This window comes from Rhinichthys klamathensis, unplaced genomic scaffold (genome assembly GCF_029890125.1).
Source record: "Rhinichthys klamathensis goyatoka isolate OS25496 unplaced genomic scaffold, OSU_Roscu_1.1 h1tg000318l_1, whole genome shotgun sequence".
NCBI classification, from domain to species: Eukaryota; Metazoa; Chordata; class Actinopteri; order Cypriniformes; family Leuciscidae; genus Rhinichthys; species Rhinichthys klamathensis.
The window spans coordinates 903682-928822 of NW_026606834.1; the positions used below are offsets into that span (position 1 = coordinate 903682).

The 25141-nt window shown below is 35.6% G+C and overlaps 2 protein-coding genes across 3 annotated transcripts; one reads left to right on the plus strand and one right to left on the minus strand.

Moving 5' to 3' along the window:
- The first annotated feature begins 6184 nt into the window (after positions 1–6184).
- On the plus strand, positions 6185–12312 carry nms (neuromedin S). Of its 2 annotated transcripts, none has more exons than XM_056271365.1 (8): positions 6185–6305; positions 6995–7047; positions 7630–7683; positions 7763–7789; positions 7869–7922; positions 9658–9723; positions 9879–9918; positions 12226–12312. In XM_056271365.1, the coding sequence occupies exons 1-8, from the start codon at positions 6227–6229 to the stop codon at positions 12264–12266; spliced, it is 414 nt and encodes a 137-aa protein (XP_056127340.1). In that variant the 5' UTR covers positions 6185–6226; the 3' UTR covers positions 12267–12312. The 2 variants fall into 2 exon arrangements, with proteins under 2 accessions (XP_056127340.1, XP_056127341.1); XM_056271366.1 differs by having other exon boundaries at positions 9874–9918; positions 12226–12269.
- A 613-nt stretch (positions 12313–12925) lies between these two features.
- Positions 12926–25141, minus strand: pdcl3 (phosducin-like 3). The gene is made up of 6 exons (XM_056271364.1): positions 25053–25141; positions 23819–23936; positions 23408–23498; positions 19921–20064; positions 15312–15520; positions 12926–13088 (listed from the first exon to the last, which is right to left on the minus strand). The coding sequence occupies exons 1-6, from the start codon at positions 25056–25058 to the stop codon at positions 12940–12942; spliced, it is 717 nt and encodes a 238-aa protein (XP_056127339.1). The 5' UTR covers positions 25059–25141; the 3' UTR covers positions 12926–12939.

Sequence of the window (25141 nt, forward strand, 5' to 3'; positions counted from 1 at the left end):
TCAAATAGTGCAACTTTTGATGGAAACACAGCTAACGTAACTCAAAAAGCGGGATCAGAGTCACTTCCCAATCTATTTATCAAAGCAACAGAAAGTCAATGCTTAACATGCACTCAAAAAATAAATGTTTGCCTCTTGTTCAATTTAATTAATTAAAATAAGCTAAAGTAACACGATTTTTTACATTTTGTAACTACTTAATTTAATTGTGTTCAATCAACCTAATACATGTAAAACTTAATTTAAAAAAAAGTCATGAATCATTTTTGTTGACAACTAACTGGGCAGTGTAATTCCCAGCATGCTTTGCAAGGGACTGCATTAGGAGGGTATATTTAGGGATTAAAGTGTTATTTTATGTGTTTTTCAGTAAATGGAAAGATGTTGCTAATGTTAGTGTTTAATGTTCAGTTATGTTAGAAACTTATGGGCTTGCATGTTTTTGATTTTGTGGTTACCTTATGCAGAAGATTGAACTACTGGGACTCAGTATAACTATATATGCATTAAACCGCACACTTAGAACTACATATACAGGTGAAACTTGAAAAATTGGAATATCGTGTAAATATTAATTTATTTCAGTAATTCAACAGGTGAAACTAATATGTTATATAGACTCATTACACGCAAAGTGAGATATTTCAAGCCTTTATTTGTTATAATGTTGATGATTATGGCTTACAGCTTATGAAAACCCCAAATTCAAAATTAGAATATTGTGGAAAGGTTTTCAAGCCATAATCATCCAAATTATAACAAATAAAGGCTTGAAATATCTCACTTTGCATGTAATGAGTCTATATAATATATTAGTTACACCTTTTAAGTTGAATTACTGAAATAAATGAACTTTTGCACGATATTCTAATTTTTCGAGTTTCACCTGTATTGATTGTTACTATGTAAAAAGTGGTTTTAATGTAATTGCACACATTATTTCATTTTAGGAAGTAACTGTAGAGTCAAGTTAGATACAATTATAATGTTGATAATTGTATCTAGGCAGGACAAAATATAAATGTAGTTAACATGACACAATTTTCTCTATTAGGAATGGCAAACCAATTATTTTAAGTTCATTCAACACGATTACAACAAATCATTTCAAACGAATTCAATTCTTGAAAAAAAACCTTATTTTTTTTAGTGTGTCTTCTCTCGTGGACACGTGTGCCTGTGTGATTAAGAAGACCACAGTGATTCAGAAGTCTCACCTCTGTGTGTCCCATCGGACGTTTGATTGGCTCATTATGGTGGTCTATCATCACCTGTCGTCCAGCAGGACAACCTGACATCGTTAAACCTGAGAGCCGAGACTTCACACCTCGTTTGATTGTTCTTATACACACTTCTCCTGACAGCTGGTGACAATGCTGGAAACTTTTCTGTTCAGTCCGTCACATTGCTGGAGTGGCTTTCACACAGATTGGTTTGATCGTTTGATCGCTCTCTTTGGCATTACAAACTACATCATGCAGATTCTAGCTGACTAGAATAACACTTACTTTGACTATAAAAGCACTTACGAACTTCACTGGTCCCTGGTCTTTCTTCAAGCCATCTGTGGCCAGGACCACGTCAGCTCCTCTGACTATAATATGCTCCACTAACACTGTTATTTTCAATCAATACGATGACATGACGAGTATCAAACTGTTTCCAGCCGGACGAGTATCTATCTGCAATAAAAAGTCAATCTGCCTGCGCTTCGATTGGCCAGTTGGGAGAACATGACATTTTGTGACTAAACCGTTTTGTAGTGGCAGCATGATGTGTTTATTCATTTCAGCAGAAATGAGAAGAGGTCGCCTCTTAAAAGCCCTTCAGATGCTCATTCATGAGATGCGAGGATCAGTGAGCAAAATGTACGGTAAAACATGGTTGCCAGAAATTTACCAGAGAACTTTATCCTAAAAAATACGGTACAATCTTGAAAATAAAGGGGGATTTTTCACCTTAGAAGAGCCATGTTTTGAACATATTAACATTCTAAAGAACCTTTAGTGTTTCCATTGATGTTAAAGGTTCTTCATGGGACTACATATTTTTTATTGATATTGAATACTCACTGTAAAAAATAAACCGTAATTTTTACAGTAAAAAAAACGGCAGCTGTGGTTGCCAGAACTTTATACCGTCAAAAATACGGTTATTGGTTTTACAGACTTAACCTAAAATTTACAGTAATAAACCATATTTTATTATCTGATATATTTACCGACTTGTTGAAGTAATAATATCTGTTTTGTACAATTGTTACACTGACACCCAATAATCACACTAGTGTTGAAAGTCACATGATCAATCAAAGCTCATCACAAGCAGCTCTTCCACAAGAAAGATAATACTAATATATAGAAGCTGCACAGTTTCATTCACACAAACATTAAACACCATCATGGTAGCACACATGAAATCTAAAAAATGCAATAAATATTATTTTAACAACATTAAATGTAACAAAACCCTAATCTACATAACTGATTAGAAGAAAACTATGAAGAAACATGGTCATTTCAACAAAAATACACCAAATGTGAAGTGTCACGCAAGGAATTGTGAGAATGTCAATTTACGGTTTTTCACTGTAAATTATAAAATGAGTTTTACAGTAAAATTACATTAAATTTACCATTAGATCTTTCACAGTTATTTACTGTATATAGTAAGGAAACTTTCTGGTAACCAATTAACAGTCAGTTGTAGCATTTTTACCGTTAAAATCACGATAATTTTTTACAGTAGAATACACACTGACAACCATCTTATAGTGATAAAGAGAAAGATATCATATCAATAAAAGTCATCACAAGTTTTTCCACAAGCAGACGGTGTCATACACACACACACACACACACACCATCATCACACTTGTTTGTTACATTAGGGTTTTATGTTACATCTAATATTGTTAAATGGATGTTTATTGCATTATTTTAGTGTGATGTGTGTTACCATGTTGGTGTTTTGTGTTTGTGTTAGGAATAATGCAATAAACAACATAAGATGTAACATAATGTATAACAAAAAAATAAGAAGAAAACCATCAAGTGTGAGAATTCTGGGAATATCAATTTACTGTTTTTCCACTGTAAATTATAAGATGACTTGGTCTTTTTTCTTCCCAAAAGTACATGTAAGGATTTTTTTTTTTTTTTTTACATATTTTACTGTAAAATTACATTCAATTATTTTTTTCAAGTGAGCTTACCATTAACTAATTAGCATTTTGTACCATAAAATGATGATAATTTTAACAGTGAAGATACTCAGATTCAAACCGTATCCTGACTCTTTCTCACTGGGAATTTGTTTTCATTTTCCCTTGTTTGGGCCAATATACCTCACACCATTGACACCAACACAGTACATTTCAATCTACAAAAATATAGAAAAACTAAAAGAACATATTGTGCCCACCATCGATCCCTATAACCCACTACAGCTTATTATTGTACAAGTTATTAACTATATAAATCTCTCTCACCACCTTAAAAGCAAATGACTGTCACACACTCGGATGAATGAGGCTTTCAGGTTGGTGTCTGGTATGTCTTAATCCAATTAGACTTCAACTAATAAAACCCAATTATGAGTACACCCACAATCCTCTGCTTCCGTGATGTCAGGAGATGAGTGATAGACTGAATGAGTGAGCAAACTAACACGGGGCTAGTTGTCACACACTTGTTTTAAATACTTCCACACATGCAGATGACGAAACTTAGTGTATTTACTATAGTTAATCAACACTATATAGAGAAACAAAATGCGCCAAAATTCAGAAATCTTTGGAAGATATCACTGAACATTTATTTATCCGTAGCAAAAGTAAATGTCTCACTTGTGTGTTATTTTTTCATCTCTGTTTTTTGTGTATATTTAAAATTAGACAAATATGATATTATTTTAATCTCCAATCTGTTATTTAACAGTTGAGATAGTTCTTTAATGCTTCGCTAACCAGCAGAAACACTCGCCGGGTTAGGCGGGGCATGTTGTCACACAGCGTTACAATGAGACCCTATTAGAACTATGATTTATATTCTATACTTTTATCAATTCTATTGAGAAACCATGAGGAAAAAGGTGAATAAAGACTGAGAGTCCATGTTCAGAAATTAAAAATTACTATTATGTTTTGTGTGCTGTATATAGCTGTTTTTCGGTGTGTTCGTTGTCAAATTCAAAAATATATATATTTTAATTATTTAAAAAAAATGACATTATTTTATGTAAAAAAGTTAATAATTGTATTTTATTAGATCAGATAACATTTGAATCGGTCATATGGTCATGTTATAAGGTTATAATGTAGCTACCCACACATATGGGGCATGTTGTCACATTCACTTTTATTCTTTCAGGGTAAAACAAGAAAAAAGTAGGCCTATACAGCGTATTAATGAAACAAAACCACATAATTATACTAGACGTGTGACATTAATGCGGGAACAAATAAATACTCTGAACCTTAAGTAGGCCTATAGGTTTACACAAACTGAGAAAGTGTAAAAGTGTTATGTCCTCCAAAAGCCCTGAGTAAATGTGAAAGGTAAGGTCACGTGGGTCTCGTCTCTGCTCAGCTTTGCGTGTAAATCTGCCGTAACATGTCGTTAACGACGCCTCGGTCCACTGTGTAATCCGTTATTAATGCATCAAAGACGAAACACTGGAAACTCGACCAGTGACGTCACCGTTTATGGAAAAACAGCTCCATCCAATCTGGAAAAAATGAACATGTTATTCTAATATTCACCGATCAAAACATCCATTGCGGCGATTGTTTAAATCTAAAACAGGTGCATGTATTATTTTTCTTTCAATCTGGAGAGGTTGAATTAATAAGAACCTCTGTATTAGTTATATATAGTCTCTCAGCTATTTCCTTTTTCTCAGTGCTTTTATATTTAAACACTTGAACTCCCTAGATGAGTAAACATATAAATAACAGAAGTGCAGTGGATTCTGAATGTGACCTGTAAAAAATACAGGATTGTTTTGTTTCTGTCCCAATATAGGCCTATCAACAACATTTTCCAGGGTTGACAGTGCAATAAAAATAACATTTAAGCAATATATATATCACCATACTTCTCCAGATGATTGATTACATTGACAGCTGTTGTTTTTAATAGTGCTATACAAATAAATTGTCATTGTCATAGAATCGCAAACATATTTTGTAGTTTATGTTATGTTTAAATTTGCAACTGAGGCCGGGGAACAATAATCAAAGAACAAAAGAAATATATTCAATTTATGCTGTGAAGACTGAAGTGTTCGATAACTTTATTAAATTTCTTTATATTTCCTACTTGAATATCTTAAAGTCCCCCTGTGGTGAAAATCTAGTTTTAATGTTGTTTATATGTGTCTATGTGGTGTTTTTAATACGCTTTAAGACAAACCATGTGTAAGTTCATAAGTCGACAGCATTGCTGAGTATTTTCTGCTTAAAACTGCAGTGAACCAAAGACAGTCTCAAAAACACGGTTTGATATCGCTGGTGTTTCTGACGTCACAAACGACCTTGTAACCAATCAGATCAACGTGTGATCGTCAACCAGTGGATCTCTGAGTGAGTGAGTGAGTGGAGGCGGGGCTCATTTGCATATTCATTCAAAGCATTTTATTCAAGGAAAACACTTTAAACGTGTAATTTTGGTGATCAAATATGAGTTTTAAGGGATACAATTATTGGAGAACTTTTTACTGTTTACAATGGGTCAAAAACAACGAAAACAATAACTTTTTATGCATTTTGAGAATTCTTAAGGTTTGTTCATATATCATTCACCCGATTTATAGAACATTTTTACATTTTATTCCTACCTATATTCATTTAGGAATACAACTGTAAAGTTTGGTGAATGTAAAGCTGCTGAAGAGGAGATGTCTGACTCAAACTCACGCCTAATACTAATAGCCTACTAATTAAGAGCGTGGAAGGTAAGCCCACATAATTGAATGTGGTGTCCCTGTGACGCGTGACTCTCGATCCGTGATTATTTCCACAGTGTGTGTGTGTGTGTGTGTGTGTGTGACGCGCGCAGGTCGAGAGCGCGCTCTGGTAGTGGTGCGCGCGGGGACTGGATCTCGGTGTTGATTGGTCGCCTGCTATGAGAGACTTTACACCCTTGATCAGCATCAGCAGGACTTCAGTTCTCCAAAACCAGAAGAAGAACATCCTTCAGAACTCAACCCAACTCACACGGGTATTATGGGGAGCGCGTGCTATCGGCACTTTTCGGTGTTTTGCTGTTTAGTTTGGTTAATCAGCAGCTTTTATTCAGCTGTTGGTGAGTAACTCCAGCACTTGCATTTCACTTGACATTAGATTTCTAAATATTGTGTGTATCGACAGATGACAGGACGCATTTCTCTTATTTTATAAAGTTAATTATCAGCTTTACGGGGTGTTTGACTTTCTAATGTAATTTGTTCAGGATTCTCGTTGATCATTTGGAATAAATCCTAAAGGAATCAAATAAAAATTAAATTAATATTTGATTCACTTTAATATTAGAAAGTGCATGGAGTTTCAAAACCACAGTTTCTTTGGGAACTGGGTCTTTTGTTTTATCATAAATCTTGTATGTTAAACATGGAATAATATTCCATTAGTTAGCGTTAGTTAATGCATGAACTAATATTAATGAGCAATAGGTTTATTACAGTATCCATGAATGTTTATTAATCTTCGTTAATAACTGTTCATTGTTAGATCATGTCAGCTCAATAATATTAACAGATACAACTTCTGATTTAAAAAAGGTAACTGAGATTAATAAATGCTGTGGAAGTATTGTTCTTAATTTATGGTAACTAATGTAATTATCTAGATTTTGTTTGCATTTTGTTGAAATCCTGTTATAATAATTATAAAATTAATTTAAGGTTGTTTCAAATTATGATAATAATCCATCAGGATTTTAGAGTGGGATATCTCTGTTAATCAATAACACAGATTGTCTTTGTATGATTGCAGAAGGCTATCCTAGACCACTGACAGATTGTGATGATTATGGAGATTATATTCAGGTATGAATGAATTATTTTATTTTTGGCTTAAGTATTGTCTAATAATATCTATCTATCTATCTATCTATCTATCTATCTATCTATCTATCTATCTATCTATCTATCTATCTATCTATCTATCTATCTATCTATCTATCCAAATGTACAAGTTAATTTTAAAGGTGCAGTGTGTAATATTTAGGAGGATCTGTTGACAGAAATGCAATATCATATACATAACTATGTGTTCAGTGGTGTATAAAGACCTTACATAATGAACCGTTATGTTTTTATTACCTTAGAATGAGGCATTTCTCTCTACACACACCGCGGCACATCGACGTGTTTCTACGGTGGCCCTGAGCGGACAAACACGTTTCGTCACTATGTAGTTCTTCGTGCAAAGAAGCTAGCTAAAGTAACAATAATATTCGCAATAATGTTTGCAAAGTAAACCTAATTCCTTAATTTATCTTTGTAAAGAAACCTCATTGTTTATTACTGTTGGTTGCAATTCCCAACCTCGCCACTAGATGCCGCTAAAACGTACACACCGCACCTTTAACTCATAGCTAATCACACTGTACATGTCTGTGTGTTTAGGCCTCGGCTTTACTAAGTTCTCTGTGTGGTGTGGAGTGGAGGAACCAGGACCAGGTGAGTGTGTGAGTGAGTTCATCATCATGACCTTTGACCCCGTGACCCTGTGTCTGAACTCTCTCATGTGTTTCTACAGGAGCAGATTCAGAATGTTTTTAAGAGGGTAAGTTCATATAGAGCAGCTTCTGCTTTCTGTCCTGTTCCTGATGATGCCAGACTGATGTTTGTCTTCTGCTCTTCAGTTCCTGTTTCATTATTCCAAAGCACACAACTCAGTCGGCGAAGTGGAGAGAGAGGTATCAACATCTCACGTTACTATATTCAAACATTCTCTCTATATAATGCATATTCCCTGATAAGGAAAATTGACCAGCCTAGGAAAATTGACCATTTATTGAAATATTATAAAGATTTTGTAAGCATATTGCGTAGTTGTGCATGGAGGCGATTGTTTTATTAGTCATAATGACGCAATGAAACATTACAAATTGTGCAACGTCATTTTTATCCAGGCCGTCATACAAATAAATTATGAACACATGCAAAAACAAGAGCGAACCAACTAAATATGAATATCTGATTATGTTGGGGTCAATGTTTGCATTATCCTGTTAGCTTTATGCATGGTAAAAAATAACCTGTAACTGTACGCTGTAAAAAAAACTTAACTCATTATTTTGTGTTATCTTTTTGCATGGGTTTTTTTTTAGTTTAACTAACTTATTTCGATAAGTTGAGGACAAGAAAACTTAAAATTTCTTGTTGTCTGGACAATCTAGTTATCTCTACACAAAAAAAAATAAGTTGAAATAACTAAATTGCTAAAATATTTTTTACAGTGTAGATTGCCAAAAAAAATTATAATAGCAAAAGTTTAGTGTTTTGTTCTTCCCTTATATTTAAAATATGTATCACTGTAAAAAGTGATAAGTTGACTTAACTTAAAAAAAATTGAGGAAACCCGTTGCCTTAAAATTATTAACCCTCTGGGGGTCCTTCGGCCCAAATGGACCCGAAGCATTTAAAAAATTTTTTTTTTTAAATCATTGCTTTATCGGAATGGTCCGAAATTTGGTGACTTTGTTGGTACTTGGCATATGAACACCCCAAAAAATTGGGGACAGGATTTGAATAGTCTAAGTGGTTGTAAAAAAAATAGTCACACTTAGGACCTTCGGGTCCAAATGGACCCGCATAGGAAATGAATGGGAAATTGGCAAAAATGTGAAAATACAGAGTTATTTTGTGCGTACAAACTACAAATCAGCCACGATCCAGAAAAAAAGCACACAACAGTGAAGGGGTGAATCTATAAAACATCAAGAGTGCAAAACAGACACATCCACACACACACACAAACACACTTTTATACACATACACACTAATAAATTCAGATTACATATGGGTTTTGAATTTTTAAAATGCTCAGTTTGTCCACCAGATGGCATCCATCTCATTTCAAAAAATGCTTTCATGAGGCCTAGGCTTGACTCTAAAATGAAATACAGCTTTAAAAAAAAATATATATATATATATATTTTTTTTTAATTTCTATTATATTCAATGGGGAAAAAATGGGTCATAATTATTGCATTAATATTAATTATAAATCATTTTTATTTTTGAAATTATCTCAAAACACCAAAAAAGAAAAGAAAAAATATTATAAAAAACAAGTAAAAAAAAAAAAAGATGATTTTTTAAAAATAAATATTAATCCCACCCTTCCGGCCCATTTGGACCCGAAGGTCCTGAGTGTGACTCTGAAATGAAGGACCCCAGAGGGTTAAGTAAATAAACTTCATGCTTAATCGAAAAAATTATTGTCTAGTTCACATAACTCAATTTTTTTCAATCAAGCATTACGTTTACTTAATAATTTTAAGGCAACGGGTTTACAAAAAAAAAATTAAGTAAGTGAACTGAACACTTTTTACAGTGTATTTTGATGGTTTAATATCATTTGTAGGGTCATTAAAATGACTTTTGGCCGCTACTGTATATATGAATATGTTTTCTCCTGGTCTTCAGTCTCACTCGGTTCATCCGCTGATGCGTCTCTCGCCGAAGCTCTCTCTGCGCAGGAAGAAACAGCAGGTGCGCAGGCGATCTCCTCTCAGGTCTCGTCACGCTCGGTTAAAGGCGTTAGGCTGGAGAGCAACTGTGGCTTTGTGATTACTAAAGCACTGTTTAATATGTGCTTTAATATCCCGTGTCTTTTTTGAGTAACGTGTGTCTTTTTCTTAGAGAAGCTGAAGAACGTTTGCGGCACTTCTGGAAGAAACACGCGAGGTGCGTGAAAACAAAACCAGACCTGTTAAATTGCATAACTTTTATCATTACAGAATAAGAACTTTTAAGGATCTTTAAATTTTTCGCTAGGACACATTTCTCTAATTTTTTCAAAACTCTTCCAACTTGCAGTTGGACACAGCAGTTCAAAATAGACTAAAACTATCAAAAAATGTAATTCATGCCTCAAATTAACTCATTCTTCCAGAACACAAGCAACGTTTGGTAACACTTTATTATTAAACTCATCTTTAATCACCAAAATGACATATTTAAACGTTTTCCTTGAAAAAAAAATCTTCATGTCTTAAAATATCTTGAATGTAACTCGACACCCTTGCCTCATTTAGTATACACGGTTCTATGAATATGCAAATGAGCCCCGCCTCCACTCACTCACTCAGCTCAGAGATCCACTGTTTGATGATCACATGTTGCCCTGATTGTTTACAACTTACAAGATAGTTTTAAAAATACAGCTTTTAATGTTGTTTATATGTCTAATACGCTTTAACCCTTTAAGTGTCACCCCCCTTTTTTTGAATATACATGAAAATGCACATTTCGAACTTAAATGGTTGTAATTCAAGAATGCTTTGGAATATAGACGTAAGATTGGTCTTGTTTTAAAGAAGACATTTGGCAGATTTTTGTAGAAGTGAAATAAATTAAGAAAGTGAAACAGAAAAAAAGTTATAGAAGTTTGAGTTCATGAAAATGTACAATGTAAAAAAATTAATTATTCATATTTTATATAAAATATATATTTTCAAAACCTGGGCGACTCTAAAACTGCAAAAAAAATCAAAGCCAAAAATCTGAACAAGTTGTGTTTCAAATTTTAGGTTGATATCTCAAAAAATGAGCTTTCAGTGAGATTTTGTTTGGGCGCAGTACCCAACTTTTTCACTAGATGACAACCAGACTCCATTACTGCTCATATAAGGGCGCCTCCATTTCCATATGTGTTTTGAGTGATCTGAACCATTATTTCCACAATTTTCATACAATTTATGAAGTAGACATCCTATTCAGAAGTAATATGAGAAGTTTGGCAGATTTTGATATGAATTCAACCTCTAAGAAACGCATACAAAGAACACGCATGTGCGTTATAGCTCGCTGCCACATCACAAATGGTGAATCTATCATTTTTTTCTTTATATTTAAAAAATTCAGACCTTTTTTACTAAAATAATTAAATGGATGTTATCTTTTGAACTCTTGGCATGAAAACAAACTGAGATTTCTACCCTTCTTTCATGATTTTTCATGTTCATCACTATTTCAAAATAAAGGTCTAAACACGCCTTAGGAGTATGAAAATATTCTTGTTGCAAATTGATAAATTACGGCTCCTCTGTAATTTATTTTGAAAATCAATCACCAAATATGGAAACTAGAGATTGTAAGCTTTCAAATGATACATAGTTTGTCAAGATTAGTTTAGGTTTAGTATAGGATATTACTGTTTTAAAAATGTAATGGATTTGGGCCCACCGGTGGGCCGGTGACAAGACACACCATGTGTAAGTTAATGCCTCAAATGAGTCGACAGCATTGCTGAGTATTTTCTGCTTAAAACTGCAGTGAACCAAAGACAGTCTCAAAAACACGGTTTGAAATCGCTGGTGTTTCTGACGTCACAAACGACCTTGTAACCAATCAGATCAACGTGTGATCGTCAACCAGTGGATCTCTGAGTGAGTGAGTGGAGGCGGGGCTCATTTGCATATTCATAGAACAGCGCATACTAAATGAGGCAAGGGTGTCGAGTTACATTCAAGCTGTTTCACGAAGAAAGGAGGAAAAACGTTTAAATATGTAATTTTGGTGATCAGAGTATGTAAATGTGCAATTTGTTGTGTTTTTTGTGTCAAAATAATTTGAAAGATGTCATCATTGAATGCATTTTGTGCACATGCAGTGAGAAATGACCCAGTTTATCTCACATAGACTGATGTTGTGATCACTGTGGGTGAAGAGTTTTGAAGTATTGATAAAGTTGTTTTAGTGATTGTAAAAACTGTAGGTTTGTATGTAAACGTGCAAATTGGCCTGTAGGTACATTGAGTTTTGGTGGCGTTTGAATGAGAAAAGACTTCATGTAAATTGAATACATTTTGTAAAATGTAACAGAGCACTGCAAAACATAAGAAAAACAAAAGTTTTACCTGTTATTTGTGGGACGATAGAGTGCAGAGATGGAAATGAGATACAATAGTGAGCATAAGCGACTGTTTTAAAGATTTGATTCATTTCCATGTAAACTGTTGGATTTAACCCCGTGTTTCTCCCCTTCTTCAGACGTCCTCTGTTCTTATCTGGGATTCTCTCTGACACCGTAACGCCTATAATGTGTTAAAGCTGCATTATTGTTGCTGTCAAGCTCCAAAAAAACGACCAGATTTCATTAAAACCTCTTTTAATAAATGTAACCTCAAGCTTGCAGACGGTTTACGTATTATTGCTAACACTAAGCACAGATGAAGCTTTTCAGTGTGTGTGTGTGCAAATCAGAAAGCCTGGGTAATGGCAAAATGCAAAAAGGAAATTGATGGGAAATAGCCTGAAATTGTTCATGACATATCCCTAAATATCACAGCTTGTCCTTAAGCTCGGTTTAGAGGGATGTGGGTGAGCGGAAACACCGCTAGCCATTAACACACACACACACACACACACACACACACACACACACACAGTAAAATGCACTCAAGTCAAATCAATATGTTTTTATATAATAAATGGTGACAAGCATTGAACTGACAAAGGTTGCGTTATTAGAAATCCAATATAAAACAAAACAATGCAAATTTTTGGTGAAAATGATGGCTGGTTTAAAAATGTTTTCGAGTGCAAGATAAGCAGGAGTCGTTCTCTATGGGAAACACCATTCTAGTCCCAGAGAGTGGATGTCTTTTAATATGGCAAATATTAGAGTCTGCCCGGCAACGGCTTAAACAGTCTTTCCTGGTGTGTTGGAGTCGCCACAAAACGACTGGTGTGTGTGATATAATGTCAGTCCTCGTCTGAGTCCTCATCACCGTTTGTGCGGATCGGCGCCGAGCAGCGGATGGACGTCATCATCTGATCCTGGATCTGTTTTCTGGGGTTTTCCTCCAGGTCGGTCTTCACAGCACCGGTCTCAGATAAACGCCACTCCAGCTCTGGAACACACACAACAACTGCTCGTTTACATACACATCTTTGCTAAGGAAACGTGAAAACGAAAACACAAAAAATAGGAAAGGCAAGTTTATTCATATCACATTTCATACACTACGGCAATTCAAAGTGCTTTAGAAAGGAATTAAAATAACCACAAAATAAAAGCAAGGAAAATTAACAGTTATAAAAGGAATTAAAAGAGATATGATACAGTTATAAAATGAATTAAAAGAATAAAAAGATGATACATGGATAAACTCATCTGGCAAAATATCAGATTTTTCATCACCCCCAATTTTACTCAGATACAAAAAAGATACTTTTTATTATACATTTTTGGTGCTGGATAGTCAGTATTAACTGTCATGTATGGAAAAGATTTATACTTATACATAATTCATTAAATTATATTTAATGACAACATGTATAACAAAATTCCTATAGAATAAATAACTAATTGGCATGCTAAATATTCACTTATAATTAAATGTGTTTTATATATATATATATATATATATATAAATATATATATATATATATATATATATATATATATATATATATACAGTACTGTTCAAAAGTTTGGGGTCGGTACGATTTTAAATACTTTTAAAAGAATTCTCTTCTGCTAACCATGGCTGCGCTTATTTGATTAAAAATACAACAAAAATCAGTTATAGTATTAAATAAATTCCAGTGTAAATCAGCTGTTTTCTGTGTGAATATATAGTAAAGTGTAATTTATTCCTGTGATCAAAGCTGAATTTTCAGCATCACCAGTGTCAGTGTCTTCAGTGTCAAATGATCCTTCACAAATCAGGATAATATGAGGATTTGATGCTCAAGAAACATTTATTATTATTATCAATGTTGAAACAGTTGTTGGTCTGTCAGTTGTACAGTTTTTTTTTTTTTTTTTGGATTCTTTGATGAATAGGGTTAGGGTTAGAATCTTTTGTAACATTATAAATGTCTTTACTGTCACTTTCGATCAAATTAATTATTCCTTGATAAATAAAAGTATTGATTTCTTTCCTCCAAAAAATAAAAATAAAATTCTCACTGACCCCAAACTTTTGAACGGTAGTGTATATATATATATATATATATATATATTTTTTTTTTTTATAACAACATATAAATACCAATTTATTTATATTAAATAAATAATATAGCTGAATGAAAATGTATTCATTTAGATTCTGCAAAATTAATGAATGTTAGGATATTAGAAAAAAGCTATTGGGTCTCATTCATGAAACACGAGCAGAACGAATGTGTGTGAATCGTGTGTAAAGTGGTTCTGGCGTAAATTTTCGGATTCATTAAAATGTTGGTATTTTCCAAATGTTAGTTGGTACCAATAGAAATCTACACCTGCTCCAGCCACGCGTAAATAGTGAGTTTAACACCCGAACGTTTTGCTCATTAATAACTAAGGCTGCATTTTAATTCCCCTTAATCGGGTACATATTTACACAGCATTTTGAAAAAATATTATATATAGTAATTACATACGGTTTGTCTTTTTACTTCTGGGACTGTTTGATTAACAGATGAAACTCCATTAACTGCATCTGTAATGCTGCCAAACTCCCTTTTCTTTAGGACCTGATACGCCACTATGTACGCTTGAAAATAAAAAGTGGTGTTTTGAATGAACTTCTGATAATAAAACTTCGATTTCTGCATCTGAGAAATTTTTCTTTTTCATTCGCTTTTGAGAAGACATGTTGAAATCCTTCGTTTGGTGTCATAATATGATGCCCATATATAGTTGTCAGTCTGATTTAATGGGCGGGATTTATGGTAATTGAGAATGAGCGTGCACGCGCATCCCATTTACAACTGATTGGAATTCATTAACACACACACTTCACTCTCACATCTGACGTTTACGAAGTGTTTGTGAATCAGGAGAAGAGTTTTCGGGAAGGTCTCTTTATGCGCAAATCACTCTCGTATATTTACGAATGTTTCATGAATGAGACTCATTGTTTGTACTCCAAAAAGACAGTCAATTGATTTTATGTGATCAACATTTATTTATATATGATTTAACGCCGTATCAGCAGCAATGGCAAACGGCAGTTAAAGGCAATCAACAGTATTTCAATTTTTAAAAAATAATTATGATTACAATCAATAAATAGCATGTGTGTTCATGAGTGTGTGTTTGTGTGTTAGTTTCACTCCTTTATAAGCAAGAAAATCCCTCTCACCGTCACACTTCAGGTTCATGCCTCCGAAAACCAGCGGGCCGATGAACTGGGCCTTCATCTCGCCCTCGTAGTAGATGAACAGCGTGGGCAGGTTGCGGTCGGGGTAGTTGGGAATGCAGGTGGTGGAAATAGATTTGATGAACTTGGTTTGAGGAAACTTGTGTGCCAGATGTGCCAGATGCTGGTTTATCAGCGTACACAACGGGATCCTGCGGGATAACCACATTTATTAGTCAAGGCACTGTATGAGTATGACACTTTCATTTATATAGTGCACGAAATCACTTAAAGGGGCTGCATGTAGAATTCAGAAACCCTTGTTATTATTAGCAACACCAATGGCTGTTAATTAACAGCAGCAACTTATATGTGCAAGAATACTAATGATATACTCACGGCGAAGGTATTTAGACGTAAAGAAAAAGAAGTTGGACATTCCTTTACTGTTAACAAACATCCAGACGCCGTCCACGTTTAGATTAGTGCTGTCAAACGATTAAAATATGTAATCGAGATTAATCGCATTAATGTCATAGTTATTAACACGAGATTAATCGCACATTTTTATCTATTCTAAATGTCTCTTGATTTCTTTTTGTCCCATTATTTTTTCTCATTTTAATGCTCTTATCAACATGGAAAAGTGGATCGGCTTGCTTTGTGCAAATGTTTTTTATTGAAAACAACATTACATATACTGTGTTCAATTTCACACTAACATTCTCACTTGGAGCAAATAATCTCTCACACAATGTAACACTGTCCATCTATAAAAGGGTGAAAGAAATACTGACGAGGTCCTGATATTGACGAGGGGGCGGAGAATTCGCATCAGCTGTGTGTGTGTGTGTGTGTGTGTGTGCTTGGCCATCATCAAGTGGTATTTCAGACTGGACGTGCTGCGATGATGATGATAGCTCAGTTCACAACGACAAAACACACAGATCACTTTGGTCTCGTCAATGGAACCATTTGGCAACTTTTTAAAAGTAAACTTTCCATTCAGAATCTTATTGGCCTCCATTTCGGCGTCTCGCGCTCGTCACCCACTCAAATGTAACGTTAACCAACTATTTGGCCGGCTCGCAAGCCCAAACGAGTGTGTGTGGCGTGCCTGTTGTGTTGTTTCCGGTCTAGCTAACGTTAGATCCGCTTGCGCTTTGGTCGACGAAGCAACAAAACATCCTCGCGCGGCGCAAGCCATTGACATGAATGGGTTTCATAGCGCCGCACCGCGCATGCAGCGTCCTGTTGCAAAAGCATGTAAAAAAAAAACTACAAAGTTTGCTAGGCCAAACGCACGATAAAAAAAATTGCGTTTAACTGACAGCCCTAATTTAGATGAATATGTAAATATGTGCAGTGCTTTCCTCTCAATAACAAAATAAACACATGATGAAAATGCCAGCGGTGAGAAAACAGACGTTCAGAAAGCATCTGATCATACAGATGTGGATGTTTAGTCATTAAAATTACACTTATGATAGTTTGATTATGAAGTATATTTGAGACTATATAGTGTGAGTGAATCGTGACATTACAGCACAGAATGGCTCTTTCTGCATTATCCTGCATTAGTTTCATGTGTCACTGAACAGAAGAGAGACTCTTTTAGGAGCGAGAGAGGAAACGTCACATCCTTGGATTTTAGCAGCAAAAACGTCCCGAGTCCGTCACGTAAACATCAGTCTACATGCTTATATAGACAACCTAGCACGTCGAGGAAGGTCTTGTTTTATACAAGTTGTTCACGCATCGCCAATAAAAGAGCGATTAATGCATGAACATTCTTACTAGGGGTGGAACGGTACATGTATTCGTACCGAACCGAAACGGTACGGGCGTCACGGTTCGGTGCACGAATTTACACAGAGAATACACGGTATAAAAATAAATAAAACTCGCGTGAAAATTAATTAATGTAATGCGGAACTACTGTTAGATACGCGGGTTCTTTAGGGAAACATAATCTGTACCATCGGCTTAGCTCTGAACGCGCGTTCACTTCAAACGTTGGCTTTATACGCGCGTCCTATTCGCTTTGGACTAGCGTCGAACTAGACGCGATAGACGCGAATTTAACGCTCTATTCGCGTTTGGTGTGACCACATAATGAACAGGCTGCGATGTCAAGATTGCAATGCTGGAGTGTGTGTGTTTGTGTGTGTGTGTGTGTGAGAGAGAGGCGCGGCCGCGATCGAACAGTGGAAACATAAAAAACATAGTTACTCCGTCATTTTGTTCATACAGATCATTAAACCTGCAAAGTGTTTACTTAAATTTGTGTACACTCGCAATAAAACACAACATTGTGCTTTTGTCACACTGTAAACTCTTGTCAAACTGTAACCTACAACTGTCACACAACCAAAATCTCTCTCACACACACACACACACACACTGTTTTAAAAGCAAAACATATTTATCCAACTCCATTTCAAAACAGTCTGTGGGTCCCATCTTTTGGACATTCATCGCATTGGTTTTCATTTCTCGTCCTCGGGGCGCTAATCTTACACATTCTACATTGATTAAAAAAGAAAATCGAATGCGTTTTTAATGGTAGTATTATTTTATACAGAAATCAATTATTTATAATTCAGATGAGAATAATGTTACATTGTTAATTAATAATGTTAATTAAAATTAAGGAAAACAAATATATTGATCTGAAATATAGCAAATTAATTTTAAATTAATTCAGGTACAATTACCAAACATCGCAAGGTCTTTTTGTCTTTTTATTAATTTAATTAATAAACTAATTATATAAAACTATTGTCAGTGCACTACAAATAAACTGGTTCTATGCCTTTATTAATAAAACTTATTTAAAAAATAGAATGCCTTCTGCATTTTTGTTTTGCTTTTCCCTCCATTGTACCGAAATCGTACCGAACCGTGATGTCTGAACCGAGGTATGAACCGAACCGTGACTTCTGTGTACCGTTCCACCCCTAATTCTTACATACAGCCCCTTTAAGAATAAGAAGAGAAGGATACATAAGAAACAGTGCATGGGAACTTAAAATCCAATGCATCTTTACTACAACGTTTGGCATTATAAATTATAATATATATATATATAAATTAGGGCTGTCACTTTTGTGAAAAAATTCTGTTCCATTTTTGAGACATAAGTGTTCATTGAATCAATTGTAAAATCGATTTTCCATGTCTAAAGCCCCGTACACACCGGGACGAAATCGGCGCGCGTTATTCGTCAGCGTTTTTCAACGCGGTTTTTGTGTTCACACCCAAGCGATTTTCGGCAGTGTAGACCATAGATATCCATAATAAAGGCCATATTTGGCCAGCAGCGCGGACGAGACATCTAGCCTTTATTATGGATATCTATGGTGTAGACCAGTGTTTCCCAACCCCTGCTCCTTGAGACACACAGTGCACATTTTGGATGTCTCCCTTTTCTGACCTATATATTTCTGGTCTTGGAGTCTCTACTAACGAGCTGATGAGTTGATTCAGGTGTGATCGATTAGTAAGAGTTGGAAAATGTGTAGTGTTGGTGTGCCTCCAGGAACAGGGTTGGGAAACACTGGTGTAGACGCTACTTGGCGCATCTTCTTCGCCGTTACGTATGTGTGCTCAGCAAGACCGTTTTGTGTTTGAGCGCCCCCACGTTGTGTTTTACTGTAACTTCAGGAGCTCCAGAGACGTGAGCAAAAGCGCCAATCTCATTGGTCGGATACTTTTTGACGCGGCGCGTCAAACCCAAAAAACTAACCCGAGGCGTTTTTAAAAAAATGACGCTTTTATGCGTGGCGTTTTTCGCGTCGGTGTGCACACTCACACTGGCGCCCTTTGTTTAGTCACGAGGGGTTAAACGTCGCCGAATATCGCGCGCGAAATTCGTCCCGGTGTGAACAGGCCTAAAGACGTTTCCATTTTCAACACCAAATGTAGGCAAATCCACGGACACCTAACAGGCATTAGGACGAGCGTAAAGAGGGCGCTTGAGACGCACAAGTCAGCAATATTCCTGATGATTTATTGGCGTGAAGTTTCAGCACAATGACAAACAGGAGCGCAACATTCAGGGATTGAGATTAACGCCCTCATTAAAAATAAACTTTGGCGGGAAACGCTGTCAAATCACGAAACCAATCTGGCGTTTCTGTGTTTACTCACTTTGCTGGGAAGTTCGTGTAAGACAAATCTGCGCGGCTTTAGTGCAAATCCTCAACTCGTGATCCTCATGATATATTAAATACAGCGTATTGTAGAATCTGCTCATATCTGGCTTACTTGAACACACACGTCACTACGCAACACATAACGGCGCGCTTGTTCACTTGCATTGAAGTAATAGCGAATATTAAAAAGCATTTGGTGAACAGAAAAGACATTGTTATTTTCCAACATCCCACATGTTCTGTGTCCTGTATTGATCTGTCCACCTAAAACACATTTTTGGTAAAAAAAAAAAAAAAAAAAAGGCTGTTAAAATCGATTCCCTATTTTCATTTTCGAAACTTGTGTTGGTTGGTCCGATCGATTGTGCAATCGATTTCTGAACGTAAAGTGACAGCCCTAATATAGATGACTGTGTTCAAAGTGATTTGAGTGCAGAGGTCGATGTGTAAATCACCCCGGTTTGTAGAGGTGAAGCACCACCCAGATTCCGGCTCCAGCTTCGTTCACTTCCTTCACGTAATCCTGACCCGAGATCTCATTCAACTCCCCAAACGCGTTCTTTATCTGGTTCGCTTTCCACTCGGCAAGCCTCTTCTGTCTGTCAGAGAGAAACCGTACACAATTAGTAACACACAATTATAAACTCTCATTACTTGAATAGAACAGTGTTTGTGCAGCAGCAGTGCAATAGTTCAGGTTTTAGGTGTAAATATTACACTTATTTTTATGTCCATTTTGGGATATCGCATAAAAATAAAATAAAAGCTGGATGGATGGAAATTCTAAAAATGCTTATTGCACTCAATTGAGTCTGTTAGACTTTTTATCCGAAAAGAAAACATGTGCATTAACTACGATGGAAACACATTTACCGAAAAAATCCCTCAATGCGCATCAAGTAAGACGTGACTTTGAGATGGGACGTTATAACTGGACTAACCAGCGAGCGGACCGATCTTGTTGCATAGCATCTAAAAATGCAGTTTTGTTTATTCCGAAATGCCTGAACAAAGTCTGTCGTGTCAAAACTTCCATTTTTCTAAGTGATATTTAGTACCAGTTTATCAGGATATGACGATTTTGTTCTTCGGCTCACTGGATGGAAACGGTGCTTTAATCACAAATGTTTTAATTTTTCTCATAAGTTAAATTCGCAACTTTGGATGGAAACATAGCTAATGAAATCTAGCATCACTATCAGTGTGAAACCTGGGACAATCAGCATAATGCAACACCATCTTTGCAGAGAAAAGGCGACTATAGATGGATAAACATGTTCAAGAACAAAGAGGCCATGTTACAATCAGTAAACAAATGTTTTATTTTCAGAGCTAAACATTCTATTAATGGGAGATTTATGATTAATCAATATCACATGGAGAGCTGCTTTTCCTCCAAATATCAGCACGATTACAAATGTGATATTGATTTTCAATAAACAAGAAGTTAATATTAAGTGACTTACATTTTAGAGACAATATTGCCGGTTTTTGCTCTATTTCGCCAACGAAAATTGTTCCAAACAAAGACGCAGGACTGTTTGAACGACATTACTGAATGAACGAATCGATTGCCTTAATGAGTGAGTCATTCAATCATTCAGTCAGTCAAATGCTTTGTTCATGAGTGAATCAACCATAGATATCCATAATAAAGGCTAGATATCTTACGGCGGAGTCTCTATCGTCATCACTGGCGGCCATCTTGTCACAGGCAAGCTTTCTGGCGGGCTCTGTGGTGCCTGATGTGAGATGAGTGATCAGCACGAACACAAATACTCTCATCTCGTTGAAATCTTGACGGATTTACAAACGGTTTGGTTTCTTACAAACGTTATTAACGTGGCTATAATTCTGGATGATTATTTATTGATACACTTATTATTCATACGTGTGCGGTGTCATAACTACATCTCTGACGTTTATAACAAACCAAACCGTTTGAAAATCGGTAGAAAATTGAGCAAGTTATGGTTATTTAAAAAGTACATGCACCATTAAAACACAATGTTATGAGTGAGCGAGCTGACTGTGGCAAGATGGCCGCCAGTGCGGACGTCGACCTCCATTGGCCAGCAGCGCGGACGAGACATCTAGCCTTTATTATGGATATCTATGGAATCAACCGTTTAAATGAATCGGTTGAATCTAAATGACTCACTCATTGCCAGTGACTCGCTGCCACCTACTGGCGGCTTTTATTATTCATGTAAATTTCAGATATTTAAAGGGATACTCCACCAAAAAATAAAAATTCTGTCATCATTTACTCACCCTCAAGTTGTTGCAAACCTGTATGAGTTTCTTTCTTCTTCTGAACACAAAGGAAGATATTTTGAAGAACGATTGACAGAATTTTAATTTTTGGGTGGAGTATCCCTTTAAAGGGCATATTGCAGGTTAGAGGACCCAACGAGTCAATATATAGAAAAATAATGTAGGAACTAGATTTTCTTTAAAATATTCTTATAAATACGCTACAGAAGCTTCTGGAGTCGTTTTTGTGAGAAAATTTTACTTCCGCGTCTGAAAATGGGTGTGGCGGGCGTGACGTAACGGGCGGGAGAGCGGTCGATTCAAACAACAGGAAAACAATGGATCGCAATGACATTTCGGACGCTGAGGAAATACTCACTCATATGACGGACTACAGCCATACAGTTATGAGCCTGCTATGATGCCAAGAGAGCAGGACAGGCCAGGACTAATGTCAGACATAGAACGGTCAGAGACACCATGAGTTGTACTGTGAGGAGAACCAGTGGAGAACAGGACAGGTGTCTTGGTGAGAGACGTGCTTATAGATACACGTTCGCTAACGATATACACTGTGCTCACAATATTGTACAGATTATTACCATCGTATATCAGGCCAGCAGACATTAGTATGTTTAGGGTAGATGTATACTATTAAATGTATAAAAACTATACTTGAGTATATTTCTATTGTAAGTTACTAAAAACATACTCAAGTACATTTTTAAAACATATTTTTCATCTGGGTTATAACATAAACAGAAAATTAAAGATTTGAATATTTAATCAACCTAGTAATTTTGTTTTTCAATTACAAGTTGCCTCTATTTAGGGCATGACTACCTATATCACACTATTTGATGCCATTGGTACAGTATTAGACGATCAATATTCTTGCTTCGGCATCCCATGTTGAACTCCATCATATCGCCGGGATGATAATCCTCCGATCTGAAGTGAACGCTACACACGATCTGAAGTGAACGCTACACACGATCTGAAGTGAACGCTACACACGATCTGAAGTGAACGCTACACACGATCTGAAGTGAACGCTACACACGACCGTGTTTCTCGAAGCCGATGCGGAAGAGAAATCCCGCCTCTTCAGCTGCACAAACCGCACCAGGCACGAAAGATAGACAGCACCGTCCTTTTTCTTGTTATGGAAACCTGTGGACTCGATGTCCTGACAGGCCGGAGTTTTTGCAACCTCCACAAACACAATAATTTACCATGACGATGATAGATTGAAATACAAAAACTACCGAAAAACACACTGACTCACGGCCGCTCTCACTGAACACCAGCCTGCTCTGCACTGAGGCGAGGCTGAGGCTCCCTAGCGTGACGTAAAATGACGCGATGTTGAAAAAAAAAGCCGTTTTTACGAGCAGTCCAAGAAACGCTCACTTTATCTAATAAATTAGTGCCCTTATGTCGTTTTAAAACATTTTAAATCCTGCATTACCTTTTCATATGGTATTTTCATACAAGGTTATATATTAATTTAGATTTTTTTTTTTACCTGCAATATGCTCTTTAATACTGCAGAGTGGAGGTTTGAATATCAATGAATTGCTGCGCAAAAACACTGTTCTTTTTTTGTCACTCACTGTTAGTGACAAAAACCACTGCCATAGGAGGACTACAACATGCATAATGGTGGATTTCTTCAATATGTACCTGTACATCTCCATGGCGAGTTCATCCTCATCACTAAACTCATCTTCATTTTCCTCCAGCTCCTCTAGAGTCATGCTCTCATAAGTCTTCACTGCAAAAGAACAGAATATGAGCTCACATATTGAATTGAATGCACTTAGCTGTACAACAAAATTCTTAAGTGCAACTCCTTGTGGTAAAATGAACACACACACACACAATACAAAACACTAAGACACAACATACAACTCAACAAAGCAGCAAGAAATAGAAAATAACTATATTGCACAATCCCATGTGTATAAACAGTCATTATATTACACTTATTTACTGTTTCACAGGCTTCAGGATAAAAAAAAGAGGTTATCTGATGACGAGGAGGAACAAAAACAATATTTAAGCTATATTTAGCAGTGTAAAAACTCCTCTTACCAACAGACTGAGGCTGATGAAGCTGCTCGTCCTCCTCCTCCTCCTTCGGTGTTTCTTTAGGAGGCAGAATACCTTTCCTCCGGAGGATGTCATTCCACTCGGTGTCTGCGTTCGGGTCCTGCGTTCACAATAACACACATTCAGAGACGTGGTGTTATCGACCATACGCAGGAAAAATTACAACTTCAGTTCCAGAGTTCACAGGGCAGTTTATAAGACTTCAGGTATCATATTAATAACTGGTTTTCAATCAATAAGGCATTTAAATAATTACACTAATCTGTGTCTCCAATAAAACCCTCAGTGTTATTTTATATCACATTAGTTTTTAATACTTTTAATTATTTTTATTTTTTCCATTTCAACCATTTAGTTGTTTTTGTCATTTTAATTATTTTATTATTTAACTGTCTATATAGTTTTTATTAATTTTTATTTCAGATTTAGTTTGTTATTTTATAGACGAAAATCAAATGTTGCTTTATTTTTATTTTATTATATATATATATATATATATATATATATATATATATATATATATATATAATTTCACTTAACAAAATAGTTTTTTTAATGGTTTTAGTTAAGTGTAATAACCCTGCACTCAAGTTTTAGTCTACTAATAATGGATGAAATAATATGTTAGCGCAGAGCAAAACTACAAACATTTATATTCCTTACAAAAATATCCATGATTTTCATTATTTTACTAATTTATATCGCCTTTTCAGGCCTGGAAATTACATATACATTTATAATATTCCTTGATATTCCCTGTATTCGTTAATATCACAGCGAATTTTATTTTTATTTTAGATCATTTTCACTGAAATTGCTAGTAAATGTCACGAACAGTTATTAGTAAAGGCAAGTAACAAACTGAATTAAACGTGAAATTATTGAATGTATAACAAACGACACAGCATTTTCTTATAAAACCTACTCGTTTTTTTGTTTACACACTTTTACAAATATTTTTTTACAGTGTAATACCAACCCATGAATAACATATACACAATGTAAATATACAGATCACTTTTTTCTCAGTTTATAGGAGTAAGTTAACGTTAAGTTAGATTAAAACAGTTACTAGTCAATAGATCTTTACTAAACTATCGTCATCATCATAACCAGCATCTCCAGAAACTGCTCCAAACCATCAATAAATCAACGATCATATCAAGTCCAATATAACGTGAAATAAACAACATATTTGGTTTTTAATCACACAAACCTGCATCTCTGTGCTGTGTGAATCACTCCTCTGCTCTCACAGCGCCGGAAACAGAAGGAGCGCTCCTCATTCTCTTCCGGCCGAACACA

Excerpts from the sequence above, each read along its gene's own strand:
- pdcl3 (XM_056271364.1), bottom strand. Across the intron at positions 23,499-23,818 it reads TCATCAGCCTCAGTCTGTTG|TGAAGACTTATGAGAGCATG; the intron begins GTAAGAGGAGTT and ends GTTCTTTTGCAG. Across the intron at positions 20,065-23,407 it reads CTCGCCATGGAGATGTACAG|ACAGAAGAGGCTTGCCGAGT; the intron begins GTACATATTGAA and ends TCTCTCTGACAG.
- nms (XM_056271365.1), top strand. The coding sequence starts at position 6,227 with ATGGGGAGCGCGTGCTATCGGCACTTTTCGGTGTTTTGCTGTTTAGTT. Across the intron at positions 7,684-7,762 it reads AGTGGAGGAACCAGGACCAG|GAGCAGATTCAGAATGTTTT; the intron begins GTGAGTGTGTGA and ends GTGTTTCTACAG. Across the intron at positions 9,724-9,878 it reads TGCGCAGGAAGAAACAGCAG|CTGAAGAACGTTTGCGGCAC; the intron begins GTGCGCAGGCGA and ends TTCTTAGAGAAG.